General features: G+C 45.6%; 1 protein-coding gene across 14 annotated transcripts in view; it reads right to left on the bottom strand.

Annotated features, from left to right (window-relative positions):
- The window catches only part of TRAK1 (trafficking kinesin protein 1), a 147,044-nt gene that overhangs the window by 34,420 nt on the left and 96,123 nt on the right, over positions 1-16,501 (bottom strand). For all 14 annotated transcript variants that reach the window (XM_080975771.1, XM_080975759.1, XM_080975760.1 and 11 more), the window contains 4 exons: positions 14,109-14,189; positions 12,257-12,369; positions 1,671-1,771; positions 510-618 (listed from right to left, as the gene is read on the bottom strand). In XM_080975771.1, the coding sequence (XP_080831897.1) occupies positions 510-618; positions 1,671-1,771; positions 12,257-12,369; positions 14,109-14,189 (404 nt within the window). The remainder of the gene's footprint in view (positions 1-509; positions 619-1,670; positions 1,772-12,256; positions 12,370-14,108; positions 14,190-16,501) is intronic.

Here is a 16,501-nt window from a genome sequence, read left to right as displayed (position 1 = left end):
CAGAGAAAGAGAAGGTAGGTGCCAATAGCAGGATGCTGGAGCAAAGAGTCAGGGGCCTTGATGGAGCCAACCCAGAGCCAGCACTGCTTGGACTGTAATGATTGCAAGGGGAGCTCCAAACATGTAACCATCACCACTATCTGTAGCCTGCAGTCAAGGAACGATCTTACCACCTCACTTACTGTTGGTGTCAGGCTTCATAAACACCATACATTTAAAGCACACCTCACCCCCAGGAATCCTGGGAACTGAGCTATAATTCTCAACACCCTTAAACTACAGTTCCTATGACTCTTTGAAGGAACGTGCTTTAAATCTACGCCTTAGACAAGGGTCAATACTGTCACGCAGTATCTGCAAACATTCATTAGGGAAGCAGGGTAGGGTGGAGAGAATAATCTATAGATTACACAGAATTTATGGAGTAAACGCTTACTAATCAATCAGTCCTGATTCCCATGGAAAAAGAAGCAAACTTATGGTAGGTAAAATACTGGGATATGTTTTACCTCTGATCTAAGCACAACGTTCTCCTCTTCAAGGTCCTTAAGTTTCTTTTGAAGGGAATCTAAATGAAAATAGTTCTGGACAGATGAAGACGACTCATTCCTCTTCAACCTGGTAAGAGGCCCATTAGACACATTTATTTTTGCTCCCTTTTGTTTGCAGTTTTGCAGCGGAGCTGCACAGCAAAAGTTCCAACACCCAGAGCCAAATGAGATCTAGCATTTTCATAGGTTGTCAGAGAGTTAAAAATAAAGAAAGAAATGAAGCCATTGTGTTTATTCCGCCCATTTCTAGCGGAGAACCTTTAGCTACAAAATGGGGGGGACTTCAGCTCTCTGAAGGGTATGGTTTGCAAAAAAGTAATCTTATGATTCCATGACTGCTACAACACATTAAATAATAAAAAGCTGCAGCAGCGGAGGCACAAAAAAAAGCAAAGTGGCAAGCAGGGGTTGTAATGTACTGTTAACTGCCTATGAAACAAGACTTTGGCTTTTTGTTGCTCAAGAACTGATTTGAACTGCTGATCAGTCTTTGTTAACATGCTGTTGTGTTGCTGAACAAAATTCTTCAAAAGGACAGGATTTGGTTCATAACTTAGTCCCTACTGGATATAGCAAAAGTGACATATTACTGAACTAAGGAAGAACTTCCCTGTCAGGGAGGTAGACTGGTTATCCCATTTCTTAACTGGTGTGAGCCTGCTATGAATATCAGGTTCTGAATTGGATCTTGTAGCTCAGCACTGGACTTCCATATTGCTGCACAGATCAGTTGGGTCTACTGTCAGTCAATGGAAGCCGAAAACATCTAATGCTGGTAACCAAACTGTATGTATGCTGTATTTTTGCACTATTTACCAGAAAGGTCCAAATGGAGCAGAACGCTACAGAATGAACCCAAAAGGAGACTAGTAAAACCACAGCTGAGTACTGTTGGTAACACCTACTCATGATCAAGAGTATTCAGTGGTGAGATAATACAGACATGACTTGACCGTTTGGTCCTTTCATTGGGAGCTGAGGCTCACCTGCAGCCTGGATGCAAAACCCATGTGGTGATGCCAGATGCTGAATACAAAAATCATGTGGCTGTGCCAGATGGGGCAGAAGGATGCAAAATGGACAGTATAGCATGACCCATGTTTCCTGGCCCAAACTTACGGAGTTGAACAGATGGATTCCGGCTCGCTCTCTTCAGCAGCACTGGTGTAAAACTGAAGCAGCTCATCTTTCATGGACAGCTCGTGACGTAACTGAGAAACCTGAACAAATGAAGGGGGGAAATCTGTCATACATTTGTTTTCAAGTTCATCTTGGATAGCAAAATTGAGTGTCGGGCTCTGTGTGGTTCTGCTAGCCAAGGGATCTACTTCAAACAGGACATAGGAAGATTCCCTCTGTTGGAAGAAAAACACAGATCAAGAATTCCAGTGCCTGCTACGATTAAAGGAGGGTTACTTCTCTGTATCTTTTTCATTTCAAAAGTTGCAAATTCATCACTATTTTATTATAAGTGTTGTTAATTAAATAGTAGGACACCAATGGAGAACTCAGAAACCTGGTAGTGAATCAAACAAGAGGACTTCAACCACTTCAAGCAAGCTATAACAAAACACCATTCCTAGATAGACACAATCTAAGACTGTAAGTTGGAATCCTTCCCCATTTTTGGAAGGGAAATGAACTATAACAGCCTTGTTTGTTTCTCTCTGTGTCTCCATTGTTCTTCTCAATTTCCTCTTTTTGTTTTGGAAGCAGGAGTTCCATTTCCTGTGACCTGGTTCACATGCAACACTAAGCCAAGCCATGGTTTAGTGTGGATGCACAGGCTACTTTATTCCTCCCTCAATCCTGTTGCTGCTGAGATCTAAGTCATGGTTTGACTTAATGCGTCATCTGAACCTGGGCTTGTGGTTTTTCTTGCTCCAGAGAAACCATAAGCTGTAACCAAGGTTTGTTCTAAAGCAAGACAAACCACAAGTCCGGGTTCAGATGACACAGTAAGTCAAACTGTGGCTTAGCTCACAGCAGAAGGACAAGAGAAGGAGTAAAATGACCATGATAGTCACTCAACAAGCACACACACTTGTTGACTCAATGAACAAGTCAAAATTTGATATGGATGAACTTCTTAGCTTAATTTATTTTCCTGAGCTAACCCAAAACCTGAAATGCATTTAAAATATAAAACCAGAAATAAATTTATCACTTAAAATGCACTCAGGTAGAAGACTCCTTGTTCACAAATTAAATCTGAACATCCAAGAAAAAGGATAATGCTAAAGATTATATCTCCACATACTCTTGCCTGTTAAATAACTTGGCATGTCATCAACAAAATGCTTTTGTTCCAATTTAATAACACAATGACAAATCAGGAAGAAGACAGATCCTAAGCCGTTACGTGCAGATATGAAAGCTGTGAACTAAATTTATATGAAAGCTGTGAACTAAATTTATTTCATGGTTAAAGGTAAAGAGTAAAGAGACCCCTGACCATTAGGTCCAGTCGCGGATGACTCTGGAGTTGCGGAGCTCATCTCGCTTTATTGGCCGAGGGAGCCGGCGTACAGCTTCTGGGTCATGTGGCCAGCCTGACTAAACCGCTTCTGGCAAACCAGAGCAGCGCATGGAAATGCTGTTTACCTTCCCGACGGAGTAGTACCTATTTATCTAATTGCACTTTGATGTGCTTTTGAACTGCTAGGTTGACAGGAGCAGGGACCAAGCAATGGAAGCTCACCCCATCGCAGGCATTCGAACCGCTGACCTTCTGATCAGCAAGCCCTAGGCTCTGAGGTTTAACCCACAGCGCCACCTGCTGGTGCTTGAACTGATAATACTCAAGGATGGGCAGAATGCTTTTTTGTTTGGTTTGGTTTGTTATGTATTCACAAAAGGGTATTGCCGAGAATAGATGAAACTTTTAGCCATTAAAGCGAGACAACAGACATCAAAATCATATGGTCTCCTCTATACTAAACCAGAATGAGAATTTATTTAATAGAAGCTCCTAGATCATATTTCCAAAGGAGACAGGATCTGGTTCCAAAGACTAATGATACCCCTCAGCTAGATACTTAAATACTGGAACATAGCAAAGACCAGCAGTATTTGCTAAGATGATACATTTGCTTTTGCTATTAGAATGAGCATTTCTTCTCACAAAGTCAATTTACAGAAAAAAAATAATCCATTGCAATCCACAACTCAGAGACTATGTCTGAAGCAGTGAAATGTTGACTCCAGTGCACTCACCTCATTTTCTTTAGTGCCTTACAATGCGTCTGAGTCTCTGTTTTCATAATTTAGTACTACTGGAAAGAGTTGCATAGGGTAGAAGTTAGTGGCAATTATTTGAAATTGGGAAAGGGGAAAGGCTCTGTCCTTGAGACAGAAGGAAAATCAGATTTAAGTAGGTTGTAAGGGAACACAGAAAAGCATGATGCCACAGGATGAAAAGGAAAGTTAGGTTTTTAAAAACTAAGCAAAAGGAAGTAGAGGGAAAAGTCAGATAACTGCACTTCTGGCAAAACACCTGCCCCATGGGGATTAAGATGCCTAGCCAAGGACATTTCTAGCCTTGAATCAGAAAATTCAGTCAAATTAGAAAATTCAGCAAGCTGAGCATGGGAAGGCAACCTTTACTTATAAGCCCAGTTGATATACTACACTAAAGCATGATTGATTTATAAAAACATTTATACACACACACACACACACACACACATACATATATATATATACTGCCTTTCAGCCTATATCAGCCCAAGGCAGTATAATAAAACACAATCTTCATACAGGAGAGAGGAGGGCAGAGAGGGAGGGAGGTAATAGTAAAACCACCGTAAAAACAAAAGTAAAAACCAGCTAGCAAAATTTAGGGTACAGCAGAACCCGTTACAAGCCTGGTGAAATACAATTTTTTGACTGCCCGTCTAAAAGCCCTCCACAAGGAGTTTGCCAAAGGAAAAAATGTTCCACAGTCAAGGTGTTGCCACTAAGAAGGCCTATGTGTATGCCTTGGGTACAAGCCTGAAATAGCCAGAGTCAAGTGTTGGACTTGTGTGTTTTCCCTCCCAATCTTCCTCTCCTACTGCCAAAAGGAGAACCATACTGTACCGCTCAACCCCCCCTGATTTAAATGGGACATCCTGGAATCATAGAAGCCATCCGGGCTTCTGCTTGGATCCCAGAACTTTCTGCCTTTTGGTCCTGTGCTCTGGCGCAAGCCAGCTGACACATGCCAGAGTGCTGGACCACAAAGTGCTTATTTTGGGTTGAGCACTCGGTGCGGGGGGGGGGGGGATCAGCTGAGATATTTGAGATATTGAGAGTGGTTCATATTTAGATACAGTGGTGCCTCGCAAGACGAAAATAATCCGTTCCGCGAGTCTCTTCGTCTAGCGGTTTTTTCGTCTTGCGAAGCAACCCTATTAGCGGCTTAGCGGATTAGCGCTATTAGCGGATTAGCGGCTATTAAAGGCTTAGCGGCTTAGCGGCTAAAAGGCTATTAGCGGCTTAGAAAAAGGGGGGGCGAAAAAAATCGCAAGACTCGCAAGACGTTTTCGTCTTGCGAAGCAAGCCCATAGGGAAATTCGTCTTGCGAAGCGCATCGAAAAACGGAAAACCCTTTCGTCTAGCGGGTTTTTCATCTTGCGAGGCATTCGTCTTGCGGGGCACCACTGTACCTGGAGCTCCAATATCATCCTCATCAGTTTGTTTGTTTTTTAAATCCCATGGCAACTAGAAATCACCATTTTCAATTACTGAACTGAATAAGTTGATGTGAAGCAACGTACTGTATGTCCTGTTAACTGAAGCGCCAATATTACATAAAATGATCAATTGAGTTCACCATTACATTTACGGATTCACCTATTAAAATTCTCCCTCTTTCTCTCAGATTCTTTTTGTGCAATCACATGTGCAGATTCATTCATTATGTCTCCCTCACATGTTCTGAGACACATGATCCTAACACCAATCTTCACATTCTAAAACAAAATGCTGTAAAATAGCAAAGTAGACTTTTACAATTCCTAAAAGAGTGGCAGTAGTCTTTGGTATTCTATTTTCTTAGCACATTTTTCCTTGCAGCAACAAAGTCTCTTTATAATGCTTTGGGATGTGGTCCACAATTCAATGCAAGTGTCAATCCCAAGGTGAATGGATATAAACAATACCTCATTCTAAACTATTGCAACATCTTTTGGGCAAGCAATCCCACTGATAGCACAGGAATATATGATGCTACTGAGGTACACAAAGCCAGAACAGTAGGTTGTGTCAATCAGGAACAAAGAAAATTTGTGTGATTATGAAAAACCCATTCTTAATTAGGCCGTGTGATGAAATATTTGATCTATAAAGAAAAGCAAAGTGTTAAGAGTTTTTTTCTTTTAAGAAAAAACCCTAGGGACAGCTGTAAGTTAACAGCAATATATAATTGCAAAGACAGTCCAAACAATGTTTTAAAGAGATGATGGAAAGTACAAATGCATGTTAGGCAAGACTTAGTTCAACAAAACAAGTAGCCAGCAGAGACCTCTCTAGATTACACTGATGGAAACTGTAAATTAGGATGCAAAAGACAGGTGAAGAATAGGCCAAGGTTAGAATCATCACAACAAATCTTGTCCGAGAGCAGCACATGAAGAGGATTTTGCTTTCCAGCTATACTTTAGTATACTTGCTTTTCCTGTTCAGTAGAACATGTGTGTCAGGGAACTGCCATCGGAAGGAAGGGAAGTGAAAGGGCTCACACAGGTTGGGAGAGACTCAGCAGCTGAAGAGGGAACCAGTAGGGGGAGAGGAGCTGAGCTGAGAGAAAGGGAGCTGGAGGGATGGCTCAGAGACACTTCCAGCGAAAACAGTGGGGAGGTTTCAGGACCTCCTGTAGGGACACCCACTCCTCGCCGGAAACTGTCACGCAGAGAGTCCAGAAGACGTGTTTCCGTTAAGGAGCTTTTATGTTGGAAGCGATTCCGAAAGCAACCACTGTCGGAATCTGCCAGCGACTGACGGAGCCATGTTTAAGGGGCTCCGTTACAGACAGAGGTTTGCAAACTTGACCAAACTCTGAGGGACTAGGATTTTACACACAAGCAGCTCATCGTCCCAACACAGCATTCCGACAGTCTTCGTGAGCAGCTTGTGCAGGAGAAGGCATCATGAGCAACCCAGCCGGAACCGGAGAAGCAGGAGCTGGAGCGGGTCCAAGCCTGGAAGAAAGGTACCGGGTGTTGGAGGTCCAGCTAGCGCTGCAGACGGCGAGGCTTGAGGAGAGGAGGGCTCAGGATGCAGACAAAAAGGGGAAAGACACCCAGCTCGTCAGAAAGGTACCAGGATTGGTGCAGAAGTTTGGGGGGGAGCCCAAAGACTATCATGGCTTTCGGACAGAGATGCAATATGCCCTCAATCTGCAGTTTGATGAATTCCCTGACGAGGAATCACGAGTGGCTTTCGTGATTGGGCATCTTGAAAAGGGGGCGAGAGACTGGGTTAGACCCCTGATGGCAGCGAATAGTGACGTCCTAAAGGACACGATGAAGTTCTTTCGCGCCATGGATCTGATGTTTTCCAGCGATATTGAACAGGGAGTGGTCCGCAGACAGTTAATGGCTTGCAAACAGGGGAGCCGATCTGTCCGTGAGTACTGGACTGAGTTCACCATGTTGATCCATAAATTGGGGTGGGATCTATCGGCGGAACCCATTCAAATGCTCTTTGAAGAAGGGCTTTCTTCGGCTGTGAAAGACGAACTTTCCCGGGCGCCCAGGGCGGAGTCTATGGACCAGCTGACCAAATCAGCGCTGACCATAGGAGCGCGCCAGGAGGCGAGAGCATTGGAGAGGCGGGAAGGGAAGGGAGAACGTTGGAAGGAGTTCCGCATTCCAGACATTCCAGAGCCAACTTTCCCGCCGGCAGAGCCGATGGAAATCGGAACAGCGCGCGCGCGCGCAGTTTCAAAGCCCAGTGAGGGGGGAAAGAAGGAGGGAAAAGGCGCCCGGAAATGCTATCTCTGCCAACAGCCAGGTCACTTTGCCAAAGTCTGCCCCCAGAGGAAGGAATGGCAAGGGATGGTAGGAGCTGTGGAGGGAAGAGAGGAAGAAATACCGAAGCAAGTAAAAGCCAACGCCTGGCTGCCACCGTCGGGGCACAGCAGCCAGGCCAAAGAGCAGTGAAAGTGCCCACGCCAGAACCTCCTAAACCCGCCCTAGTGATAGAAGTGGCGCTAGAGCTGCCAAACGGACACCCTCTAAAGATAAAGGCGCTGTTGGACTCAGGCAGCTCCTGCAATTTCATGAGCAAAGAGTTTGCAGCTGAACACCAGATACAGACGATCCCTTTAAGCAACCCCCTGCAGGTGACCACGATCGATGGCAGGGAGCTGTTGGGAGGAGAAGTTAGCTTGCAGACCGTCCCAATGATAATGAAGGTGGCAAGGCACACCGAACTGATAGCGTTTAATGTGGCCACCTTGGGAGGAGCTCCCATTATATTGGGGATGAGCTGGCTAGCGTTACATGATCCGCTGGTGGGCTGGCATCAGAGAGTGGTTTCTTTTGGTTCAGCACATTGCTTAGAACACTGCAAAGAGGGAAAGGGTTTGGCAGGGGCCCAAGCCACCCTAGCAGGGACTGAAGTAACGGAGAACGTGAAGGTACCACGACAATACGCAGATCTCTGCGACGTCTTCAGCGAAAGGGAAGCTGACCAACTACCCCCGCATAGACCCTTTGACTGTCAAATCAATTTACTCCCTGGGGCACAGCTCCCTGTAGGCAAGCTGTACGCCATGTCAGACAGAGAGATGCAGGAGCTAAGAGAGTTCATTGACAAGAACCTGAAGAGAGGGTTCATCAGAGAGTCCAGGGCGGTGGGGGGCAGCCCAGTGTTTTTTGTGGATAAAAAAAACACGAACAAGCCGAGGCTTGTGTGTGACTTCAGGGCCTTAAATGCAGTGTCAGAACCAGTGGCTTTCCCTATGCCCAGGATTGACGACATTTTGACAAGGGTCAGGAAGGGAAAGATTTTTACTAAACTGGACCTAAGGGGGGCGTACAACCTGATACGAATAAGGAAGGGGGATGAATGGAAAACCACCATGTTCACCCCTTTGGGGGCATTTGAATATTTAGTTATGCCCTTCGGCCTACAAGGAGGCTCCGCGTGCTTTCAATCGTTTATGAACCATGTCCTGGGGCCTTTGCTTTACAAGAATTGTGTGGCCTTCTTAGACGACGTGTTGGTGTATTCTGAGAATGAGGAGCAGCATGTGAGCGACGTCAGAGAAGTGTTGAGCAGGCTGCAAGCCAACCAGCTGTGGGTGAAACTGGAGAAGTGTCAGTTTCATACCAAGGAGGTGGAATTCCTGGGGTATCGCCTGTCAGACAAGGGATTGGCCATGGATCCCGGCAAGGTCCAGGCGGTGCTGGAATGGAAAACACCCAAAACAAGGAAGGATGTGCAGAGGTTCCTAGGATTTGGGAACTTCTATCGTAAGTTCATCCGAAACTTTGCCCACCTGACGGCGCCCATTACGGACTGTCTCAGCAGTAAGAAGAAGTTCGTTTGGACTGAGGAGGCGGAGCGAGCATTTGAGGAACTAAAAAGGGCCTTCGCCTCGGAACAACAACTCCTGCATGTGGATTTACAAAAACCGATGAGAGTGGAAACTGACGCATCAGACAGAGCTATTGGGGCGGTGCTTCTGCAGCCAGGGAAGGAGGAGTCAGAGTGGAGACCGTGTGCCTTTTTTTCGCGAAAGCTGAACAAATCCGAGAGGAACTACACGGTGTATGACCGAGAACTACTAGCCATTCATGAGGCGTTCCGGAGATGGAGGCACCTGCTAATTGGCGCACAACATAAGGTGCAAGTGTGCACTGACCACAAGAACCTAGAGTATTGGAGGACGGCACGAGTGCTCAACCAACGGCAAGTGAGATGGGCCCAGGAGTTCTCCAAATTTAACTTTGAGATTTGTTACGTGCCAGGCCCAGAGAACATTAGGGCGGACGCTCTCTCACGCAAACCTGAATATTTGGAGGGGGAGGGAGCACCCGAAGAGAGACATGTCATTCCAGAGGACCGCTGGGTGTGTGGGGCGGCATTGGTGGGACAAAGAGAACTGGTAGAGGAAACAGAGAATGATGAATACGCCCAGAATAAGCTCAGAGGTCTTAGGGGTGAGGGAGAGGAACCAGGGGGTTTCGAGGAAAGAAATGGAGCTTTGTATTACAAAGGGGCACTGTATATCCCTGAAGGAGACTTAAGGGGGAGGGTACTCAAGCAGTTGCACGACAGCCCCACGGCGGGGCATTTTGGACAACACAAAACCATGTGGTTGGTCACCAGGGAATTTTGGTGGCCTAAGGTGAGGGAAGATGTACGGGAGTATGTAAGAGGGTGTGAGCAATGCCAGCGAGCCAAAGGGGAGAGGCGGGCACCGGCGGGGCTATTAGAACCCTTACCAACCCCAGAACGACCTTGGGAGGCAGTGTCGATAGATTTTATGACTGATCTGCCGAAGTCCAAGGGGAAAACAGCCATCATGGTGGTGGTAGACCTACTAACAAAGATGTGCCACTTTGTAGCCTGCTCGCATGCAGTCACGGCGGAAGAGACAGCGAAGTTATTTGTAGAACACATTTTTAGGTTGCACGGGGTGCCATTGAGGGTGGTCTCAGACCGAGGAAAACAATTTACTTCCAGGTTCTGGAGGAAGCTCATGAGCTTACTGCAGGTGGAGGTCAACTTTTCGACTGCCCGGCACCCTGAAACCAACGGGCAGGCGGAAAGAGCAAACGGGGTCCTCCAGCAATACCTGAGGTGTTATGTCAATGACAGAGAGAATGACTGGGTAGAAAAGTTGGCGCTGGCGGAATTTGCCTACAACAATGCCGAGAATGTGTCCACAGGGATGAGCCCCTTCTTGGCTAATTATGGGTGTCATCCCAGGGCTTTCCCAGGGGGAGAAGGGGAGAGATGGGGTGTCCCGGCAGCCGAGCATTTTGTAGAAGAAATGGAAGCAATCCATCGTCAGCTCCAACTCAACTTAGAAAGGGCGAAGGAAGAATACAAGAGGCAGGCAGACAAGAACCGAAGGGAAGGTGAAACCATAAGGGTGGGAGATAGGGTGTGGCTGTCAACCCAAGGGTTGCCGTTCAAAGGAGGTTGTAAGAAATTAAGACCCAGGAGATTGGGTCCCTTTGAGGTCATTCAACAGGTCAACCCAGTGGCTTTCAGGCTCCGGTTACCCAACCACATGAAACTGCACCCAGTATTTCACAGGTCGTTACTGTCACCGTATGAGGGGGGACGAGAAGGGATGGCCACTCGGGGACCGGTCATAGAAGAAAGGGAATGCAGCAGCCATGTGGCAGAAATCCTCGACGCCAGATGGAAGGGGGATCAGGTGGAGTATTTGGTAGCGTGGGAAGGAGAACCGGAGTCAGAAAACACTTGGGTAATGGCAGAAGATATCAATGACGAGGTATTGATAGAAACGTTCCATCAAAGGTTCCCAAGGAAACCTCAGCCTGTGGAGAGGTTCCGGAGGGAATACTTTGGGACCACCGATGAGGAGGAGGAGTTGGAAGGATTCTCGGAATCGGAAGGGGAAGGGGAGATGGACTCTGAGGAGGAGGAGTACTTCGAGACCAGGAACCGCAACAGGTGGAGAGAAGTGTTCGGGACATCGGAAGATGAAGGAAGTTCATTCCGGGGTTTTGCCTCCTCACCGCCCGTAGAGGAGGGGGCGAGAGGGGATGAAGGGGGCCCTGGAGGGGAGGTGGATGTCAGGGAACTGCCATCGGAAGGAAGGGAAGTGAAAGGGCTCACACAGGTTGGGAGAGACTCAGCAGCTGAAGAGGGAACCAGTAGGGGGAGAGGAGCTGAGCTGAGAGAAAGGGAGCTGGAGGGATGGCTCAGAGACACTTCCAGCGAAAACAGTGGGGAGGTTTCAGGACCTCCTGTAGGGACACCCACTCCTCGCCGGAAACTGTCACGCAGAGAGTCCAGAAGACGTGTTTCCGTTAAGGAGCTTTTATGTTGGAAGCGATTCCGAAAGCAACCACTGTCGGAATCTGCCAGCGACTGACGGAGCCATGTTTAAGGGGCTCCGTTACAGACAGAGGTTTGCAAACTTGACCAAACTCTGAGGGACTAGGATTTTACACACAAGCAGCTCATCGTCCCATCACAATGTGGATAATGAAGGAGGAAAAGGCCTGATACTACAGGAAATTGGGATTACAGTAGCAAAGACTCCAAAGAACACAGGTAGGAATGGGGGAGCAGGTGACCAAGCAACAGTCAACATCCGTAAGGTGTCAGGGTACCTTGAGAGGCGAAGGGGTGGGGAAAGGAAAGAGAGGAACAAGGAGAGTGCTGGAGTCCTGGAAAAGTGTCACAGGTGAGGGAAGCAGCAGAAGTGTGGGGTGAAAGAAGGATCTAGAAGGCCAAGAAGCTCAGGGCTCTGCTTTAATATGCTGCCTAAGTTTGAAGCCCACATAGTGCAATTATTATTATTATTATTATTATTATTATTTTGTTTTTTGTACTCTACCCATCTGACTGGGCTTCCAATAAAAGCATAATAAAACATACGGAACTGACAAAGAAGAAATGGCAAGATACAAGGGCAAATAAAACCAAACAGGTTGGGCTTGGGGCAGCGATGGGATGAAGTTTACTGAACTAGAAACATGTCAGTATTAGGCACATGTGGATGTCCTCACCTCTTCCCTGATGTGCTCTACTTGTTCTTCAAGGAGTTCATTTCTCTCAGTCAGAGTCTTATTCTTCTTTAACAAGGACTGGCCAATCCGAGCAGCTAATTCTAAATCCCGCTCTTTCTGTAAAAAATAAAAGGGACAAAAAAACCACAAAGGGTCTCAATTATTGGCTCATTTAGAAAATGACTACTTTCTGAAAGCACATGTACGTTCAATCAGCGTTCTAGGTAAGACGAGAAAGTCTGCTTTTCAAAACAAAGAAACCCATAATTTGTGCTTATTTCCTTTTCTTTGTACTGCAGAGGAAACACCCACATCATCTGGGAAACCTGCTGTGTACAGTATTTCAACTATGCATAGGAAAGTACAGCCCAAAGTTCAAGTGTGAGAAAGTTAACGAAATCCAGATCTTACTCCTTTATTTGAAAACTGTCAGCGAGGGTGCAAGTATAAGTGGCGTACATTTTGCAAAGCGCTGCGCAGGGAACTTGAGGATATTGCTACTTGATGCCTTTTAACAACGCTTAGTATTTATATACAAAAATAAAGGCAGCCACGCTGGCCTGCAAGAAAAATTCTAATTATGTCAACAAGCCTGATGAAGAGTTCTAGAGAACTCAAAAATTTGCACGGAACTTTGTAACATATACAGGTATTGCCCTAATATGAATGTTAGTATACAGGCAGCATTCTTTCTAAGTGGTCAGTGTGCGTCATCTACTCAGGGCAGGTATCCCCAAACCCGGCCCTCCAGCTGTTTTGGGACTACAATTCCCATCATCCCTGACCACGGGTCCTGGTAGCTAGGGATGATGGGAGTTGTAGTCTGAAAACAGCTGGAGGGCCGAGTTTGGAGATGCCTGACTCAGGGTTTCCCAAACTTGGGTCTCTATCAGTTTCTGGACTACAACTCCCATCATCCCTGACCACTAGTCCTACTAGCTAGGGATGATGGGAGTTGTAGTCCAAAAAGAGCTGGAGAGGCGGTAATACTTACCAGTGCCCTGTGAAATAGGCTGGTAATCATCCCAGCACCATATGTGTAGAATTGAGGCTAAGAGATCATGAATAACACCTATCCAGTTAAATCCTGTAGCAGTGGAATACAATACAGTGATTAAATTCAACAAGAAGAAAATGATCATGCCAAGGAGACTGGACGACCTGGAAGAACTGTGGTAAAATGGAAGGCATGTCAGGATCTGGGGGTGGAGGCTCTGCAGCAATTACCATGTAAGAAGCATATAACTGTTGTTGTGTTTTGCTATGTAAGATAAGCAGCACTGTTGCTGGTCTGCCCTTCCTACAGCGCTTGCTCTTGCCACTGTTCCTTCACCTGGGACTTAAAGATGGGGGAGATATCACTGGATGGAACCTTTGCATATTGTAAAGGTGGGCTGTCATCCTGGCACAGACGACGATGGTAATAGTAATTTTCAAAACGCCACTCAATCAGCTTTATAGTTCCATATTTCAACCTCCCCGCTAGATTGATATACACTGAAGTCTCCCATGGTTTCAATACTGATGGCAGCAGGGTATTACCAATTTCCATTCGGTCTCAGTGAAATAAATGCCACGTTTGCTGTTGCAAACATTCCACCTAGTTGCTTTACCTGGTGTTAATATACTCCCCTACCCAATTCACTCTAGCAGCACCCAGTGCATGACACCGGGGGAGGAATCATGGCCAGCAAGGGTGCAATGAGCAGCAGAATTCTGCTGTCCCCTACATATGTAAATGCAATGGGTGAAAAGGGCTCAATTAACAAGGCTGAAAGTAATAGTTTCTGAAGATGACACACATTCCCCAAGGCACATATTGCTATTATTATTCAATGATAAGATGGCATACTTGCCTCTTCAAGAAGACGTGTAACAGCATCAATGTCATTGTATGTTTTAGTCATCTGGCCCACTCTTTCAGCACATAAAACTGGAAGAAAAAAGAAAGGGGGGAAAATCACTTTTTGTCCACTGTATTAAAAAACGGTGCTTGATATAAACATAAAAGACGGGGGGAATTTAATGTTTCATCAAATAATCACTGTATCACATAGCATAAGTACCTGCAGCCTGATTCTACACATGCTCACTAAGTGTGTTCAGTGAGGACCGGTCGCAAGCGTGCATAGAATTGCTGTCATTTGCTTCCAAAAATATTTAAAGGGCTCTGAAATTAAGATAACAACTCCCTTCTATACAGCTGAACGTAGTGCTTGCAATATAAATGAGGTCAACATGTGACTCCTTACAGAATTTTGTTTTCTAAAGTCTACGGCTTGGATCCTAAGATATGTTAAATTAAAGAAGTTCATGGAAGGAATACTGACAAGGGGCTGTTTGGGAGAGGAAATTCACTCAAAATTTGGCATGTCATTTTTTGTTTTTTTGGCTTCAGCAGTCCCCACCCTCCATCAAATATTGTTCAGGAGGACTCCCCCCCCCCTTTCTGGAGAAGCTTGGGGCGGGGAGGGGGACACAGTGTTGCAGCAATGAGGAGCAAATGGGAAGCTTTCCTTTCATAAGCTTCCTTAAATTAACATCTTAGGATCCAAGCTGGTGAGTTTATGTATATAATGCTATAGATTTAAAGGTGCCAGAATTTAATTAAGGTTTGGGGGCGTCAAAGTTAATTTGCTTGGGGGAAACAGCCAGACCCAAGTGTGCATTTAAGCTAGTAAGGGGAATGATGGACCCACTGCTAAGCCTCTGTTCTTAGAAGATGTAAAAGCTTCCGAGGCTGTGTACTGGACATTGTAATCCCAGCCAAATCAACAAGTGTTGATGAAATCAGGCAAACTTCACTGTGAGGTGACTGCCTGGGGTGGGATTAACCATTAGGAGTTCAAAGTGTCAAAGGAAATAAGTGTTAGAGTGCAAATGACTGGAGTCCTCCCTTCCACTGTAGATAAAAGGGAAAGGGGTTGGAAGTGATGTACTGTGTCCAGGAAGAAGAGAGGAACAGTTGAGCTGGAATGTGCCCTGCAGAGCAAGAGAAGGGGCAGAGAAACTACTATGGAGGAAGCTGGTGAATTCTGAGGTGCTGCTACTGCGAGATCCTTCATTGAAAAGCTTCAGGTTGTATATGCAGTGGTACCTCGGGTTACAGACGCTTCAGGTTACAGACTCAGCTAAGAGTTAAGAACTTTACTTCAGGATGAGAACAGAAATTGTGCGGCAGCGCAGCGGTGGGAGGCCACATTAGCTAAAGTGGTGCTTCAGGTTAAGAACAGTTTCAGGTTAAGAACGGTCCTCCAGAACGAATTAAGTTCTTAACCCGAGGTACCACTGTATGTGTAAATAAACCATATATCATAAAGACACGATAGCCTCTGTTGTGCCTAATTCTCTAAAGGAAATACAAATCCTGGTTAAGTGCTGAGACCCCTGAATTCTCGTACACTGCTCGGCAGAGATTGGGGTGGCCTGTAACTGTATGTGGTCCAAAACGCAGTCCTGCGATTGTTCCGTGTGAAAGTTCTCTTCCTTGTTTTTGAATCGTCAATAAAGCAAGATTTAAAGTGTGCTGATTTACTGGTGCCTTTCAGAAATGTTGGGAACAGCTCGTGCAATGGCTCTCCAAAGTACTGGCCTTGACTTATCAATGGGAGTCAAAGGTAAGAGCTTGTTTAGCTTTCATTTCCACCAACAGAGATTGTCGCCAAGTGCATAGAGATCATGAAAATCAATAGAGAAGGAGTCTCGGTCAGTATACAGTAGATGAGCCACAGAACACGCCTTTCCTCACTTCTCTGGTTGTTGCCATGTGGCATGACCTTCACTATTTATTGACATTTCATTTTATACATGAACGTCCTGGTGCCGTTTCTTCAGAACTCATTATGCAAACATGAAAAGGAACAGCAGCACATACCAAGGCTTATCCATTTTATCCCAGGCAAATGGCCTTGCGCTACCCAAGGGAGTGTCACTTGTGTAGTCATTGCTTGAGTTGTGCCTATCAATGATTAAAGCATTGGCATTTCTAATAAAAAAAAAGTCTAGCTGCCACGGCTGGACTGTGTCCTTGTTATTCAGTGAACCGCCCTGAGATCTTAGGGTGAAGGGTGGCATAGAAATTTAATAAATAAATAGTAATAATTTAAGTAGAAATTGCTGCTGATAATCCAAATATGATTATTTTTAGGTGTAACTGAATACTTGGGGGAAAGAATGTTGAGGGGGGAAGAAGCACACTTAAATCAGGAAAGCAGTGTCAGAAACATTTTATTTTTTTTTAAAAAA

The sequence above is a fragment of the Podarcis pityusensis genome (genome assembly GCF_964106645.2).
Source record: "Podarcis pityusensis genome assembly, chromosome: 12".
Taxonomy (NCBI): Eukaryota; Metazoa; Chordata; class Lepidosauria; order Squamata; family Lacertidae; genus Podarcis; species Podarcis pityusensis.
The sequence above is the reverse complement of the archived record's forward strand: the minus strand, read 5'-3'. Positions and strand labels throughout refer to the sequence as shown.